This window comes from Notamacropus eugenii, chromosome 1 (assembly GCF_028372415.1).
Source record: "Notamacropus eugenii isolate mMacEug1 chromosome 1, mMacEug1.pri_v2, whole genome shotgun sequence".
Taxonomy (NCBI): Eukaryota; Metazoa; Chordata; class Mammalia; order Diprotodontia; family Macropodidae; genus Notamacropus; species Notamacropus eugenii.
This window is the reverse complement of record NC_092872.1, coordinates 570405456-570421653: the sequence shown is the minus strand read 5'-3', so window position 1 is coordinate 570421653 and position 16198 is coordinate 570405456. Positions and strand designations below refer to the sequence as shown.

At 36.1% G+C, this 16198-nt stretch overlaps 1 protein-coding gene across 1 annotated transcript in view; it reads left to right on the top strand.

The window, feature by feature from the left end:
• CSMD1 (CUB and Sushi multiple domains 1) overlaps window positions 1–16198 on the top strand; it is a 2598423-nt gene that overhangs the window by 2040318 nt on the left and 541907 nt on the right. The window contains exon 23 of the mRNA XM_072634370.1: window positions 1865–2021. Coding sequence (XP_072490471.1) covers window positions 1865–2021 — 157 coding nt within the window. The remainder of the gene's footprint in view (window positions 1–1864; window positions 2022–16198) is intronic.

Genomic DNA, 16198 nt, shown 5'->3' with positions numbered 1-16198 from the left:
AAGTCCAGAAATTGTTGATTCAGTCACTCATTTTTAGGTCCCTCTATTAATAATGACTTGCATTCTATCTAAATGCTTGGCCCAAGTATCATCTGGCATAATAAAGTCGATTTGCTTTCAGGATAAAAGAAAACAGTGTTTTCACAGAGCCATTTTCTTTGGCCTTGTTTTTGTCAGGTCTGGCTCTTTTCATGCCCTCCTTCTGTTTGAACAATAGTCACAACGATTCTTCAGTAAGATGAGCCAGCCACAAAGAATACAGTCAGCCATAAAAAAAAAAAAAAAAGTTATCTTTATAAGTAGTTCCATCATGAATCAATGTTGTGTAGAACATTTTAGGAAAAGTAAAATCTATGATGTTAAAAAAAAGATTTAATATGTCTGGGAATGGGGGATCTGGCTAATTTAAACCTTATAATAGATACACAAATTCCACAGGGCACTATTTGTGGACATCATTGACTTCAACACTTTACTCAGGAGGATGACAAATTTAGCTTTGGAAAAATCCAAATCAATACTAATTTAACTAACGTAGGACCAGCACGATGTACATAGTCAAAAGCTTGTTTCCTCTCTGTAACTGAAACATTTTAGAAGCAAAATAACAAATGTTGTTTATTTCAATCTAAATTCATCTTTTTCGGGAGACTTTCTACAAAACATAAAGTTGAGAAGAGTCTATTTTAGAACAAAAGTGCACCTCTCCTTAACTTAGTACACAATGGTCTATTTCTTTTATTTAGAGACCAAGTTATGTCAGGCTCAGGATCTGGGAAATGTGACAGGTTGGATTCAGTACTCGATTGTGCTTTGAAACCATTCAGACAGAAGGAATGAAGCAGAGTTTGTTTTTGTTTTGTTTTTTCTTGTCCCTCAATGGTGCTTTCAGAGAAGAAACCCATGACTGAGTTGTCACAAGCCTTCTCCCTCTTTCCTTTACATGGGAGAGGAAAATACATAGGGTGGAATGGGGGAGGGAAGCTGGAGGTGAATAAAGAATAAAATCCAAGAGATTCAGCAGAAAATCAAGCACAGGAACATAGAATTAGAATTGAAAAACCATTAGAGGAAATCTAGTAATCACTTCATTTTATAGATGAGGAAACTGAGGCTCAGACACTCATACAAGGTCAAAAACAAATGGCAAAATTAGAATTTACACTAGGGATGGGTTTTGAAACAATTTTTTGATTCTCCGTCCTTTCCATTGAAACACGCAACTTTGATAGAATCTTAGATTGTAGATCCATGGGAAAATAAAAATTTCTCACTTTCATTTCACTCAGATTTACATAAACTACAAACTTGTTGAATGTAAGAAGACCTTCTGTCTTAGGCGGTTAAGAGCATATGTTTGCTTTTCAATGTAATAGCAAATCTGTAATATTAACAAAAAACGTTGTTTGACTACTTCAGTACTTCAGTGTAACTCTCCCTTATCTAGTTCTCCTAGGTATGGCTTGATCCTTTTAATCCTGTCCCTTAATTCACCACAGGGGACTTTCCTAATGTGATGGGTTCCTTCTGGAGTTCTCTTGAATTGCATAGAGAGCAAAGGGATAATGGAGATAATGTATGTAAAATGCTTTGTAAACTTTAAAATGGGTATTTATGTAGATGTATGTGTGTGTTAGTGTCATCTCTTGTTCTTTTTGTGACTAGTTCCTCTATTTTTTTTCAGCTTCTCATTTTTTCTATTATGATAGCATGCACCATTTACAGAATAGCTTCTCATTGTAACTTAGTAAAGACTGAAAAGTGTTTGTTTTGAAGAAAATTTGAATTTCTAATTATAAGTTGATCAAAAAAAACCCAAAAGCCAATGAAAGGAGAGTTACAAGTTATTTTTTTTTTAAATTAGGTTTTTGATGGAAAAGATAGTGCCTCACGCCCTCTGGGAGCCTTTTCTAAAAATGAACTGATGGGATTGATCCTCAATAGCACATCTAACCACTTGTGGATGGAATTCAATACAAATGGATCAGACACTGACCAAGGATTTCAGCTGACCTACACAAGTAAGTGGCATATATTGAATATTTTCTTAACTATTTCATTGTAGTGGTCCATATCTATGCTAATCAGTTGGCAGGATTAATAAAAGAAATAAATAAAAAGAATTTGTTCCTTGCCTCAGAATTCAGGTTGCAATTTAATTCTGCACTCAGTTGGGTGGGCAGTGAATACATTAATACATTAATAGAAGCAAATATTTTGGACTTTTGCACAGTAGGGAAGTATTAATGCATTAGGCCTAGAATTTCTTATATTAAAAAGGAGGCTGAACAATATACGGATATGGCTAAATTGAAAAATACCAGTAGGTATTATATACTGACAAAGGCTTTTTAGAGGATAAGAGTTTTGGAAGAAATATCTGGTGTCAGTAATAAAAGCCAAAATGGCATTCCAATATTTTACAAGAAAAATCAGATTTGGGGAAAAAAAAACTTTGTACAATATGATAATATTTCCACGTTCTTTCCTTCAAAGTGGAGCTCCGTCAGAATTTTCAGATATTGCTCATATGGATAATTAATTTGTAGGACAGTGCTCCATCATTTTGTTGAAATATTCAAGTTTCCAAACGCTAGATGCTGAACTATGCTTAATATTACAAAGCAGAATATTTATAATTATTTATAAATGTATTTAATGGATAATAAAATATTAGAACTAGAATACTAAACTCTTTTATACAAATGAGGAACCTGAAACTCATGAAGGTTGAGTAATCTTCCCCAATGTAGTCTCACTGCCCAAAGAAATCCCAAGGAACTTTCTATCTACTGCAGTCATCCATCGAAAATAAGGCGTAAGCAAACTCAAATCCCCTGAGGCATTTTTTTCAAAATAAGGTCTGGGATTTCTTTATGCATATATGATGAAGAATGATGGAGAAGGTAATGACCATAACAGGTCCTCAATGCCCACCAGACTCCTTAAGCACAGTTTTAGCCTAGAGAAAAGAAACAAATAAATATGGCTTGCTGTTTCTGTGCTTTGAAGTGTATTTAATATGTCAGTTGACAAGATAATCGCTCATGTAGCTCAGAAGCTCCTAGTTGACATAGAATCTTCCTAATTTAGACAGAAGTCCCCAGCTTCCTGTTTTCTTTATAATTGATTAGTATACCTTGTCATTATTGAACCCTTTACTATGGTTTCTTCTCATAACAATGAAGCATACATATCACAATAATATCAATGTTATCTTTTTCTAGCTGGTATTAATAATAATTAAACAGAAAGTGTGAACAAACTTTAAGCAACAGAACTTTGTACTTAACCAGTGCCCTCTTGGACAGTGAGAAGGAGGAGGCAGGTACCAAACTGTCAGTAACTCATTCTTCTAAATGGAAAATCAGCTAACTTAGAAACCAGTGGCAATTCTAGCCCACAGAACTGTAACAATGGCCCTACACCAAATGCATAAAATCAATTTTCTATCTCTCAGGCTTTAATCTTCCTGTTTCTTGACTCATATCCCATACCAAAAGCAAAATTGACCACCTACCTGCCACATCTGAATCTCATTCAGACTTCCCTATTTTTGCTCCTGTTTTATTCCTTCTCAGAGTTTTCCTCCCCACTTCCTTCGAGATGAAAGAAAAGCCTTTGGCTTTTTCTGAGGGAAGTTATATTCTTCACTGTTACCAGGAGTTCATTCATAGTTGCTAAAGTCCTTACTTCTGCCCACAGAAAGTGATCTCCATATGCCTGACTGCATATGTATATACAAAATACAAAAGATTCATTGAGGGGAGCTCTACTAATTACTAGAAGGTTATAAAAAGCTTCTTGTTTAAAGCTGAATTTGAGTTGAGCCTTGAATGAAATTGAAGGTTCTAAGAGGCACAGGTTAGAAGGGAGGGCATTTCAGGTATGGCAAAGCCAGTACAAAGGCACTGGATACCCTGATTCTACCTTAATAAACTAGGTAAAAATAAATTAATATCATGAAGACTAAGAGTTAGGGAGGGTTCAGTATCTTTGATGAGAAAATCATTCCTCTAAATGATAATTAATTAATATTTATTAAATTGATACAAGATGTCATAATGGATAGAGTGCAGGATTCAGACTTGATTCAAGTCCTGCATCAGACATATTTAATAACTGTGTGATTGTAGAAGTCATTTAACCTCCCTGAGCCTCTGGATTCTCAACATGCATGTAATCTGAACCCCAGTATGTCATCATCCAAGCATCATTCTCCATCCTCCACTAACCATTTTTATTCCTATCTTTCCCAACCTTTTCACTCCAAGTCCCAACCAAACACTACCCACTCCATCCCCTGTGTCCTCTGAAATGTCTGTTACATTAGAAACAAATTTCCCTTTATGCTAAATCTTTTCCTCTCCTACTCCCTCCATCTTCTAGTAATCATTCCCTAATGACTCACACAGCATCCTTAACCACCCATTCCAGTATTGGCTGTATCTTTACTCATTCCCCTTGGCTCACTAGTTGAGGAAAGGGAATTGAAATATACTTATTCCTCATTGTTACTTCCAGGTTCACCCACATTTTCTTAGTAACCTCTCCTCCTTCGAGCTCCATACAGTCATACACTACATTTCTTTTACTTAATCAAAATAGTGGTCGCTATTATCTCCAGATATCCAGGTTGCTTCCCTTCCTTCCTCAATAAATTTGATATATGACTTATAACATTTCTGTCCTCAAATTGCTTTCATATTAGATGACTTTAACATATTATTGACTCTCTTTCAAACATCTTGATCATTCATTTCCTCAATCTACTGCCTTCCCATTTACCCATTTTCCACCTCAACCCAATCACACAAACTTAGTCATATCATAAATCTTGCCATCACCCACAAATGTACCACTTCCATGTTTAAGAATTCTGAATTCCACTTATCTGACTTTTGACCTCTCCCTCTGACTCATCTCACCAAGTCCTACTCTCTCCACACTGGGACCCCTCATCCCTCAACACTTCAGCTGTGTCTTGGCCCATCACTCTTTTTCTCTATAAAATTAGTCTCTTTTTCCCTATAAAATATGAAGCAGCTATTGAGGTGGGGGAAAGAGAAGCCATCGGATGTTGAAGAATGCCTGAGAAGGTCTGGAAGAGCAGTTATGAAGAGCTGGTAAGGGGAGTGTAGAAAGATTGCCTAGCATCAGTGAATGCCCATTTGAGACTGTATGACATAAAGTTGTAGGGAATCAATTATAATGGTTGCATAATTTTCTCAGTGTTCATTCACCATCATGAGTATAGTATCAAAAGTGGTAAGTCCATGACTGAGGCTTAACAGGGTACAGTCAGTGATAGACGAAGGCCAGAGGCTCAAGAAAAGAGGATAGGGTAGAGCTGAACTGGTTTACCAGAGGGTCATGATGGCAATGAGAAATAAGTATATTCCAACTCCCTTGCCTAAACTAGTGAGCCAAGGGGAATGAGTAAAGATACAGGCAGTATGCAATGGGTGGTCAAGGATGCTGTGAGTCATCAGGAAATGATTACTAGAAGATGGAGGGAGTAGGAGAGGAAAGGATTTAGCATAAAGGGAAATTTGCTTCTAATGGAACAGATGCCATTTACCAGAGGGTCAAGATGGGGAAAAGAGAAGAGAAATGTTATGAGCCAGATATCAAATTTATTGAGAAAGATAGGGAAGCAACCTGAATATTTGGAGACAATAGCTACCACTATTTTGATTGAGTCAAAGATATGGACCATATGGACCTCAAAGAAGGAGAAGTTACTAAGTAAATGTGAGTGAAACTGGAAGCAACAATGAGACTGGAGGGAGAAGTGACATGTGTTTTCCTCACCTCCTCCATAACAATAACTATTAGGGCTACCTCCATCTTCATATGGAAAAATAGAATAAATCGACAGATACCCAAATTTTCCTAATAAAAAGTTGATAAATTGTGGGCTTTAAGTGGAATTTTCGAATCCGCAAATCATTTATTAAACATCTCTAACTTACAAAGCACCACAGTAGGTACTCTGAATTCAAAACAAAGCAAAATAAAACAAACAAAAAGACCTTCCCTCAAAGAGCTTACATTCTATTGGGAGATAGAATATGTAAACAGATAGGTACATACCAAGTAATTTGAGAAGGGAGAACACAATAACAGGTAGCAGGATTAGGAAAGTTACACATGAAGAAGGCAAGGAATCTTAAGAAGAAGAAGTACATTCTCAGAATGGTCAATGACCTGTGGAAAGAATAAAGGCCAATAATAAAGTACCAAGTATGAGTAATGGCAAGTAAGACAGTTTGACTGAACAAAAAATATGTGAAAGGAAATAATGTGAAATAAGCCTGGACAGGTAAGCTAGAGGCAAAATACAAAGGGCTTTAAATGCCCAGCTGAGAAGTTTGTATTCTTAGGAAATGACATGATCAGATGTGTTTTAGAAAAATTGCTTTTATGCATTGTTAAGGATATATTGAATGAAGGAGAGACTACTAGATCCTGGGAACCCACTTAGGAGAGGTTGTTGCAATAGCCAGCAGAGATCAGTGGTCATGTGAGTACAACAGTTGATCTGATGGGATACATCTTGCAGAAGTAGGCTCGAATATTTGGAAGCTAATTGGCTATCAATTTATATCTCTTTATTTCAAAATAAATGTTTTAAGTAAGAATAGTTGGATTGGAAATTAATCTCTCTAGGCACTGAAAAAGTACGTGAGGTAAATTAATTGCTTAGAGTTTAAAAAGTGAAAACATACACTGCTGTAGAAACTTCCAGTGGAGTTGTTCATTTTATGAACTATTTCTTCAGTGCATCTATGATCCTGTTGATTTTAGAAACACTGCAGAGAAACTGACAGTGTCCCTGTCCAAATATATCAAATAAAAATGGTTTTATCCGCATGGGGTTGCCTCTTTCTGCCTCTAAAATGAAGCATCAACTTGTGATCTGTGGAGGTTAGGATACTTTCACTTGATTTTGCATTAGTAAAGGTTGGGGGAGTGGGTGAGTAGGACAGGGGAAGGAGGATCTCTGATTGACAACTGATTTCATAATAGATTATTTTTGATGGAGAAGAAGATTAAAGCCTAGAGTAATGAACTTACTGCTGCTGCCTCCTTGATTTCATTAATATGTTGATATACTTCAAACCACACCAATATTAAAATCCCTCTTATACAGGAGAGAGGCTGGATGTTAAGTCTCACATGTAATGAACAATTTTAAGCATATTCTGAACACTGACGCTATCATATTTTAAAACAAGAGTTAAGAATATTGTAAGCATTCAATTTTTGTAGGACTGAAGACAACCAATTATCTCAAAATGATTTTTAGTGGGAAGAGTGGGTTAAGTGAGAAGGAATAATTTGTGATTCCTTGCAAACGTGGCTGAAGGAGAGATAATACTGCCAGAATGGAATGATATTATCTCTTTTTCCTCTTCAGATACATTGGGAGTCATGCTGTATCTTTCTGATAAGGATTCTTCTGGTTCTTTAAGCAAACTATAGATTTATATATATATTACATGTTCATTTTACAATTAATTACTTTCTTACTTTTGACAGTTTAATTTTTGAGGCCCTAGAACAGTCATAGTAGAGTTATCCTTGATACTTTCTAGAAACTGGTTTTGTGTTCAAGGCATTTACTTGTTTCCCAAACTATCAGGGATGTAATTTGTAACATTCATTGTATGGAAGGAAGGAGGCAGCATGGTATTTGGCATAGAAATTTTTGGGCCTAGAGTCAGGAAGCTCTAGGTTCCAAGATCCCTTTATTCAGCCTATGTTTAATGAGTGACCATAGTGAAGTTCTGTAAATTTTCAGGACCTCTTACAAAGTTGTTCAACGCCTTAAGTTTTAGAGGACAGTTACTGTTTGCATAGTTGAGCATGTTTTGGGTAAATTTTTGTTTGCTTATTTGTTTAGTTTTTGCACCAGGAATTCCCTACTGAGAAGAAGGTCCATGAGGTCAGACCGTAACAGCAGTAAAATAGACTGAATCAATCAAAGGGCAATTGGTGTTCTGTCTGGTTTAGAATATTTCCACCCTTATGTTATATCAGGTTTTAGGGAAAGCCATTCATTTGTTGTATGGCCATGGGATACAATTGTAAACAGGTAAGGATCTAGGTGGCAGAGTGGCTAGAGTACCTGTTCCTAGAGTTAAGAAGTTTGAGTTCAAGTTCAGCCTCAGTTACTTATTAGGTGTGTGACCATGGACAAGTCACTTAGCCCTATTGACCTCAGTTTCCTCATCTGTAAAATGGGCAGGAGAAAAAGTTGGCAAATCACTTCAATATTTTTGCTAAGGAAGCCCCCAATGGGGTCATGAAGGGTCAGATATAACTGAAAAACAAAAACAAAAAATAGTTCATACATTATTATTTGAGGAGAAAGGAGAGAGCACCAACATGGGGGCTCAAGAATAACTTCTAGGAAAAGATGGAATGTGAGCTGAGCTGTAAAGGAAACTAGACATTTTCAGTGGTGGAATAAAGAAAGAGAACAGTCCAAGGGGAAGGCAAAGTCTGTACAAAACACAAAGGTAGGTGATACAGAGGCTGAGTATAGGGAAATTTGTCTGGAACACATAATGTGTGAAAACTAGTAATGGGAAATAAGCCTGGAAAGACAGACTATCTAGACTGTAAAAGTGTGCTTGGGGTGTTTGTACTTTATTCTAAGACAATAGGAATTATACCAGCTTCTTGAACAAAGGAGTGCTACAGAGGTTTTAGGAAGCTTGGTTTTTTAAGCATGTAGGATGAATTGGAGAGGAAAGGTGTACTGAAAACAATGGGATGTATTAGAGTTCATTTGACGTTTACATTAGCACTGAATAAATCAAAATCATTTTTATTTTACTAAAAGTTATGTTGGTAGCTAGACACAAGGTGTTATTTTAAATTCTCCTCATATGATACTATTATTTTCCATTACTTAATAAAATTCATGAAGCAATGTTATTTTATTTTAATAACTATAATGCTAATTATGTTAAAAATGGGATTTTTTTCCAATTCTTAGACAAACTAAAAATCAGTTTTATACAGATAGTTAAAATAATAGTGGGGTTTTTTTGGGGATTCTTTCTTTACAGGAATACTGTTTGGATTCTTTTCTCTTTAGATAGTTCTTTAGATAGTTCTGCATTTTGCCTCTGGTCACAATTCTTTGAAAAGGAACTCTCACAGAGTTAAGGAGGTCTTCTTTAAAAGAAAAAGTGAAGTTTACTTTTTATTTATGCATTTTGTTTAAAAATGCACACACTTGTATTTTTCCTGATTGAACTCTTTCTAAAAAGCTTTCAGTTTATAATCATTCAGAGGCATATCCTCAAAAGTAAACAAAATCATTATTTAGAGATCAGCAGGATATATATTTGAATGTATCAGAAAGTTTTCAGAGTCTGTGTGGTTTCATCATTCCTTGTCCTCTTCCCCAGTCGTAATTAAAAGCTCACTTGCTGAGCTTCCTGCCTTGGTGGTAGAACAAGGATGGTACCACCTCGGGCATCCCTCTAGCTGGACTTGCCTGCACTTTTCTCTCACCAGCAATATCCTCCAGCACAGAATTGTTAGTCTAATGCATGACACACATGGCTTGAATTAATTTGTCAAGATATTTAACCTTAGAAATGACCTTCTGTGAAAAAAAGGACAATTCTGCTAAAATCCACGAAGAGTGAATGTGGCTCTATTGAGATAATATTTTAATAATAACTGTCATATTTACCCAACTTTAAGATGCTTTTGTAATGCCAACCCTGTGATAAAGATGGTGGAATTATTAATCCTATTATAAAGATAAAGAAACTAATGCTTATAAAGATTAAATTAATTGCCTCCAAATCACACAGCAATTAAGTGTGAGAGCCAGGAATTGATTCTCAATCTAGGGAGGCCCAACATGGTTTTTTTTCTAGTAAATATGTTGGGCTTTCATCATCTGGATGGATATTATAATAGCTTCCTAACTGGTTTCTCTGCCTCAGGTCTCTTCTCTCTTCTAAAGCATCCTCCATAAGGCTGCTAATATTGCTAAAACAAGAGTCTGACCTTGTCAATGCCTTATTCAGGAAGCTCTAGTAGTTCTTTGTTGCCTCCTAGACCAAATATAAAACTCCTCATTTGGTATTCAAAGTCCTTAGTGTGTAGTACCAGTTTACCTTCCTAGGCTGAATTCTCTTTATTTTACAGATAACAAAGTGAACGTCAAAGAAAGAAAATGACTTATTTAGGTTCACCCAGTCACCTAATGACATAGCAAGAATTTGGACATAGGGGTCATGGCTCTCTGTCCAAGATTTTTCCCTCCACATTCTGTTACCTATAATGTTAATTTCTTATAATAATAATAATTTAGTCACCAGGTTTCCCCTTATCCCAAAACATGGTCCACATCTTATGTACTTTATAGGTTAGAATCCTTGCTAGATTATGATTAATAAGCCTCCACTTATAAATTTAATAGAGCACACAGTTCAAAATAAAGGCATTTTGACCAATATGAAAATATTACATGATCACACAGACACACACACACACACACAACCTATATCAAATTGCTTACTCTCTTAGGGAGGTGAGAGAGAAGGAGAAGGAGGGAGAAAATTTGGAACACAATTTTTTTAAATGAATGTTAAAAATCATCTTTAGATGTAATTGTTAATTATTAATATTAGTAATATTAATATTTAAAGACATTTAATGAAATATCATAATAATACAAGCAATAGAATTCTCATCATTCAAGCTTGTTCTTGTGTTGATATACACACTTTCAACAGAAAGAATGAAATCAGATAGGAGGTGCTGAAATGAAAATCCCCATGAACTGTTAAAGCAGAAGAAACTCGGGTCCAAAAGGGAGTCCCGCAATGACCCAGATTCCAATCACAGTTTACAAAAATTATGATGGCATTATTAACTAAGAAAAAGCTTGTGAGCTGGAGCAGTGGGACAATGTTCACATCTGCTCAGAGGGGAATGGAAAAGGGTGAAGCGTTTATAACATGTCAGGTGAGAAATGGGGGTCTAGGGAGAAGATACCTGTAAATTCAATAAACTGGAATGCAGGAGGTTTCTACTCTTTAGATAAATCAGGAACCAAGATGTTTACTTTTCTCTCTTAACTGATCGAGCACCGTTGATTTCAGAGGCATCTCTGAGTTCAGCTAAAGTTTACTTCACAAAGGATCCCTGGTACTCCATTGTCTGCTTCCCCTGTGAAAAAGGGAACCTAGAATATTTGATCAATGAGTACAGGCATTATAGAGCCCATATTCACAGAGGCATATATATGAACCCACATCAGGCATAAATAGGACATTTCAAAAGTAACTATATTGTTTTTCACATCTCTTTTATCCCCAAAACAACCTTACAAGATAGGTAAGGATGAGTAATTTCCTCAACTTTAAATATGAGAAAACTGAAGGTCATATAAATAGAGTGAGTTACTTGAGGACACCAACTAGAGTTAGTCAGGTCTTCTAATTAAAAAAAAAATATATATATATATATATATATATATATATATATATAAGTATATATACATGTATATATAATTTTTTAAATTTATTGAACAAAACAAATATTTACATAGCAATATAATTTTTAAAAGATGTTTGCAAATGAAACTGCAAATCTGTTATGTACAACTTCTTATTTTTTCTTTTTATTAATTTATTTGTTTTCAACATTCACTTCCACAAGATTTTGAGTTCCAAATTTTCTCCTCATCTCTCCCCTTCCCTCATCCCAATATGGGTGCATTCTGATTAACCTTTTCCCCAATCTGCCCTCCCTTCTATCACTTATCAATCTTCTTTCATCCCCTTCCCTTCTATTTTCCTCTAGAGCAAGATAGATTTCCATACCCTATTGCCTGTATATCTTACTTCCTGGTTGTATGTAAAAAACATTTTTAACATTTATTTTTAAAACTTTGAGTTTGACATTCTCTCCCTTCCTCCCTCCCCACACACACTCATTAAGAAGGCAAGCAACTCAATATAGATAAGCTATACATGTGTAGTCATGCAAAACACTTCCATAACAATCATGTTATGAAAGACTAATTATATTTCCCTCCATCCTATCCCAACCCCCATTTATTCTGTTTTCTCCTTTGACCCTGACCATCCTTAAAAGTGTTTGCATCTGATCGCCCTTCCTCCCTTTTGCTCTCCTTTCTACGATCTCCTTCTCTCTTATCCACTTCACTCCTACTTTCCTGTAGGGTAAGATACATTTTCATACCCACTTGAGTGTGCATGTTACTCCCTCCCTAAGCCAAATTCAATGACAGTGATGTTCACTCATTCCCTCTCACCTCCTACCTCTTCTCCTCTATTTTTATGACTCTTTTATGTGAGATAATTTGCCTCATTCTATCTCTTCTCATCTCCTCCCAGCACATTCCTCTCTTACACTTTAATCTTATTTTTTAGATATAATCCCTTCATATTCAACTCAACCTATGCTCTCTGTATATACATACATAGATATGTATTTATAATATGTAATACATATATATATATACATATGAGGGTATATATAAATGTATATATATACACAAATATGTATATATATATACACACACATACACATATATATTCCCTCTAACTCCTCTAATACCAAGAAAGGTCTCATGAGTTACATGTAGGTATATAAACAGTTCAACTTCAGTGAGTCCCTTATGATGTCTCTTTCCTGTTTACCTTTTCATACTTCTCTTGAGTCTTTGGGGTTTTTTAATATATAATTTATTTTTCAGTTTTCAACATTCATTTCCACAAGAATTTGAATCCAAAATTTTCTCTCCATCTCTCCCCACCCCTGCCCCAGGACAGCATGCGCCACATCCACCCCTTCCTGCAGTCTGTCCTCCCTTCTATCACCCCCTTCTTCTATCCTTCTAACCCTCTATTTGCCAGTAGGACAAAAATAGACTTCTATACCACATTTCCTGTATATCTTATTTCCCAGTTGCATGCAAAAACAATTTTTAACATTCATTTTGAAAATTTTGAATTCCATATTCTCTCCCTTCCTACCTCCTCACCCACTCTCATTTAGAAGGCAAGCAATTCAATATAGGTCATACATGTGTAGCCATGAAAAGCACTTCCATAATAGTTATATTGTGAAAGACTAAGCACATTTCCCTCTGTCCTATCCTGCCCTCCATTTATTCCATTCTTTCCCTTGACCTGTCCTCCTACAATGGTGTTTGCTTCTGATGATCCCTTTCAACAATTTGCTGTCCCTTCTCTTGTCTTCCCTCTCCTATCCCCTTCCTCCCTGCCTTCCTACAGGGTAAAAGAGATTTCCATCTCCAATTGAGTGTATGCTATTCCCTCCTTAAGCCAAATCCCACGAGAATAAGGCTCACTTATTCCCTTTCATCTCCCCCCTCTTCCCCTCCATTGTGAAACCTCTTTCTTGACTCATATGTGAGATGATTTGCTGCACTCTGCCTCTCCCTTTCTCTTGCTCCTAGTATATTCCACTCAACAGTAGATTTTATTTTTTGGGTATTCTGCCTTCATATTCAATTCACCATGTGCCCTCTGGCTATACATATATATGTATACACACATATATACACACAAATATGTACATATGTACACACATATATACATATATACACACATATATACATACATACATACACCCTTGTACATATTCATACCTAGAAACATATAATATCCACATATACACACACATATATGTGTGTGTGTATGTGTGTGTGTATATATATTCCCTCTAACTACTCTAATACTGAAAAAGGTCTCATGAGTTACAAATATCACATGTAGGAATGTAAATAGTTCAACTTAATGAGTTTCTTAAGGCTTCTCTTTCCTCTTTACCTTTTCATGTTTCTCTTGATTCTTATACTTGAAAGTCAAATTTTCTATTCAGCTCTGTCTTTTCAACAAGAATGCTTAGAAGTCCACTATTTCATTGAAATTACATTTTTTTCCCTGAAGTAATATACTCGGTTTTGCTGGATAGGTGATTCTTGATTTTAATCTTATCTCCTTTGGTCTCAGAAATATCATATTCCAAGCCTTTTGATCCCTTAGTGTAACAGCTGCCAAATTCTGTGCTATCCTGATTATATTTCCGCAGTAGTTGAATTGTTTCTTTCTGGTTATCTGTAATATTTTCTCCTTGAGCTGGGAACCCTGGAATTTGGCTACAATATGCCTAGGAGTTTTTCTTTTGGGGTCTCTTCAGGAGGTAATTGATGAATTCTTTCCATTTCTATTTTACCTTCTGGTTCTAAAATATCGGGGCAATTTTCCTTGATAATTTCTTGGAAGATGATGTCAAGGTTCTTTTTTTTTTATCATGGTTTTCAGGTAGACCAATAATTTTTAAATTATCTCTCCTGGACCTGTTTTCCAGGTCAGTTGTTTTTCCAATGAGATATTTCACATTGTCTACTATTTTTTTCATTCTTTTGATTTTGTTTTATAATTTCTTGATTTCTCATAAAGTCATTAGCTTTCTTTTGCTCCATTATAATTTTTAATTATTTTCTTCAGTGAGCTTTTGGACCTCCTTTTACATTTGCCCAGTTCTGCTTTTTAAGGCATTCTTCTCTTCATTTGACTTTTTGGACCTCTTTTGCCATTTTAGTTAATCTATTTTTAAAGTTGTTATTTTCTTCAGCATTTTTTGGGATTTCCTTAGCAAACTGTTGATTCATTTTTCATGATTTTCTTGCATCACTCTCATTTCTCTTCCCAATTTTTCCTCTACTTCTCTTACTTGACTTTAAAAATCTTTTTTGAGCCCTTCCATGACCTAAGACCATTTCATATTTTTTTAAGGCTTTGGATATAGGAACTTTAACCTTGCTATCTTCCTCTGATTGTATGCTTTGCTTTTTCTCATACTAAAGGATGGAAGAAAATGCCTTTTCACCAAGAAAGTAACCTTTTCCAGTCATTTTTTCCCCCTTTTGGGCATTTTCTCAGCCAGTTCCTTGACTTTAGAGTCCTTTGTCAAGTGCAGGGTATACTACCCCAGGCTTCAGAGGTTTTGTGCAGCTGTTCTCTGAGATATCTGTAGAGACCTATAAGTTCTCAGTTCCTCCAAAGTGGCATAGTCAAAAGAGAGGAGTTTACTCCTCTCCTTGTCTGTACTCTTGTTTGTGAGCAATCACAAGCACTCTTTTCTGCCCTGGAACTGGGAGTAGGATTCCCTCTCCACAGCTCCCACCAGCTCCTCCTTACCCCCAGACCCCCACTCAGGACTGAGACCCTGATCAGTCACTCAATTCCCCCAGGGTCTGTCAAGAACTCCAGGAGTGACCACTGCCACCCTGGGGCTGGAGCTGGGGTTGGGGCCTGAGCTCCCCTTTGACTCAGGTGATAAAGTTATCTCATTGACCTTTGAAGCTGTCTTTGGCATTTGTGGGTTGAGAAATCTCAAAACCTCAGCAGTTACCTGTGATTCAGTGCCTTGAAACCTGCTCCAGTCCTGTCTATGCTGGCTCAGCCCATACTGGACTCCGCTCCACTCTGAGCCTGGTGTGATAGACCTTTCCTGTTGGCCTTCCAGGCTATCTTGGGTTGGAAATCTGTTTTACTCTGTCATTTTGTGGCTTCTGCTGCTCTAGAATTTGTTTAGAGTCACTTTTTACAGGTATTTTAAGGGTCTGGGGGGAGAGTGTGAGCAGGTCCTTGCTTCTACTCCACCATCTTGGCTGTGCTCCCTTTGAGTCATATATTTGAAAGTCAAATTTCCTATTCAGCTTTTGTCTTTTCATCAAGAATGCTTGAAAGTCCTCTGGTTCACTGAATGTCTATTTTTCACCTGAAGTATTATACTCACTTTTGTTGGATAGGTGATTCATACTTTTAATCCTAGCTCTTCTGACCTCTGGAACATTATATTCTAAGACCTCTAATTCCTTAACATAGAAGCTGCTAAATCTTGTGTTATGCTGACTGTGGCTCCATAATACTTGATTTTTTTTTTTTTTTGGCTGCTTGAAATATTTTCTCTTTGACCTGGGAACTCTGAAAATTGGCTACAATATTTCTAGGAGTTTTACTTTTGGGATTTCTTTCAGGAAGTGATCAGTAGATTCTTTCAATTTCCATTTTTCCTCTGGTTTTAGAATATCAGGGTAGTTTTCCTTCATAATTTCTTGAAAGATGGTGCCTAAGCTCAGTTTTTTTATTATATCTTT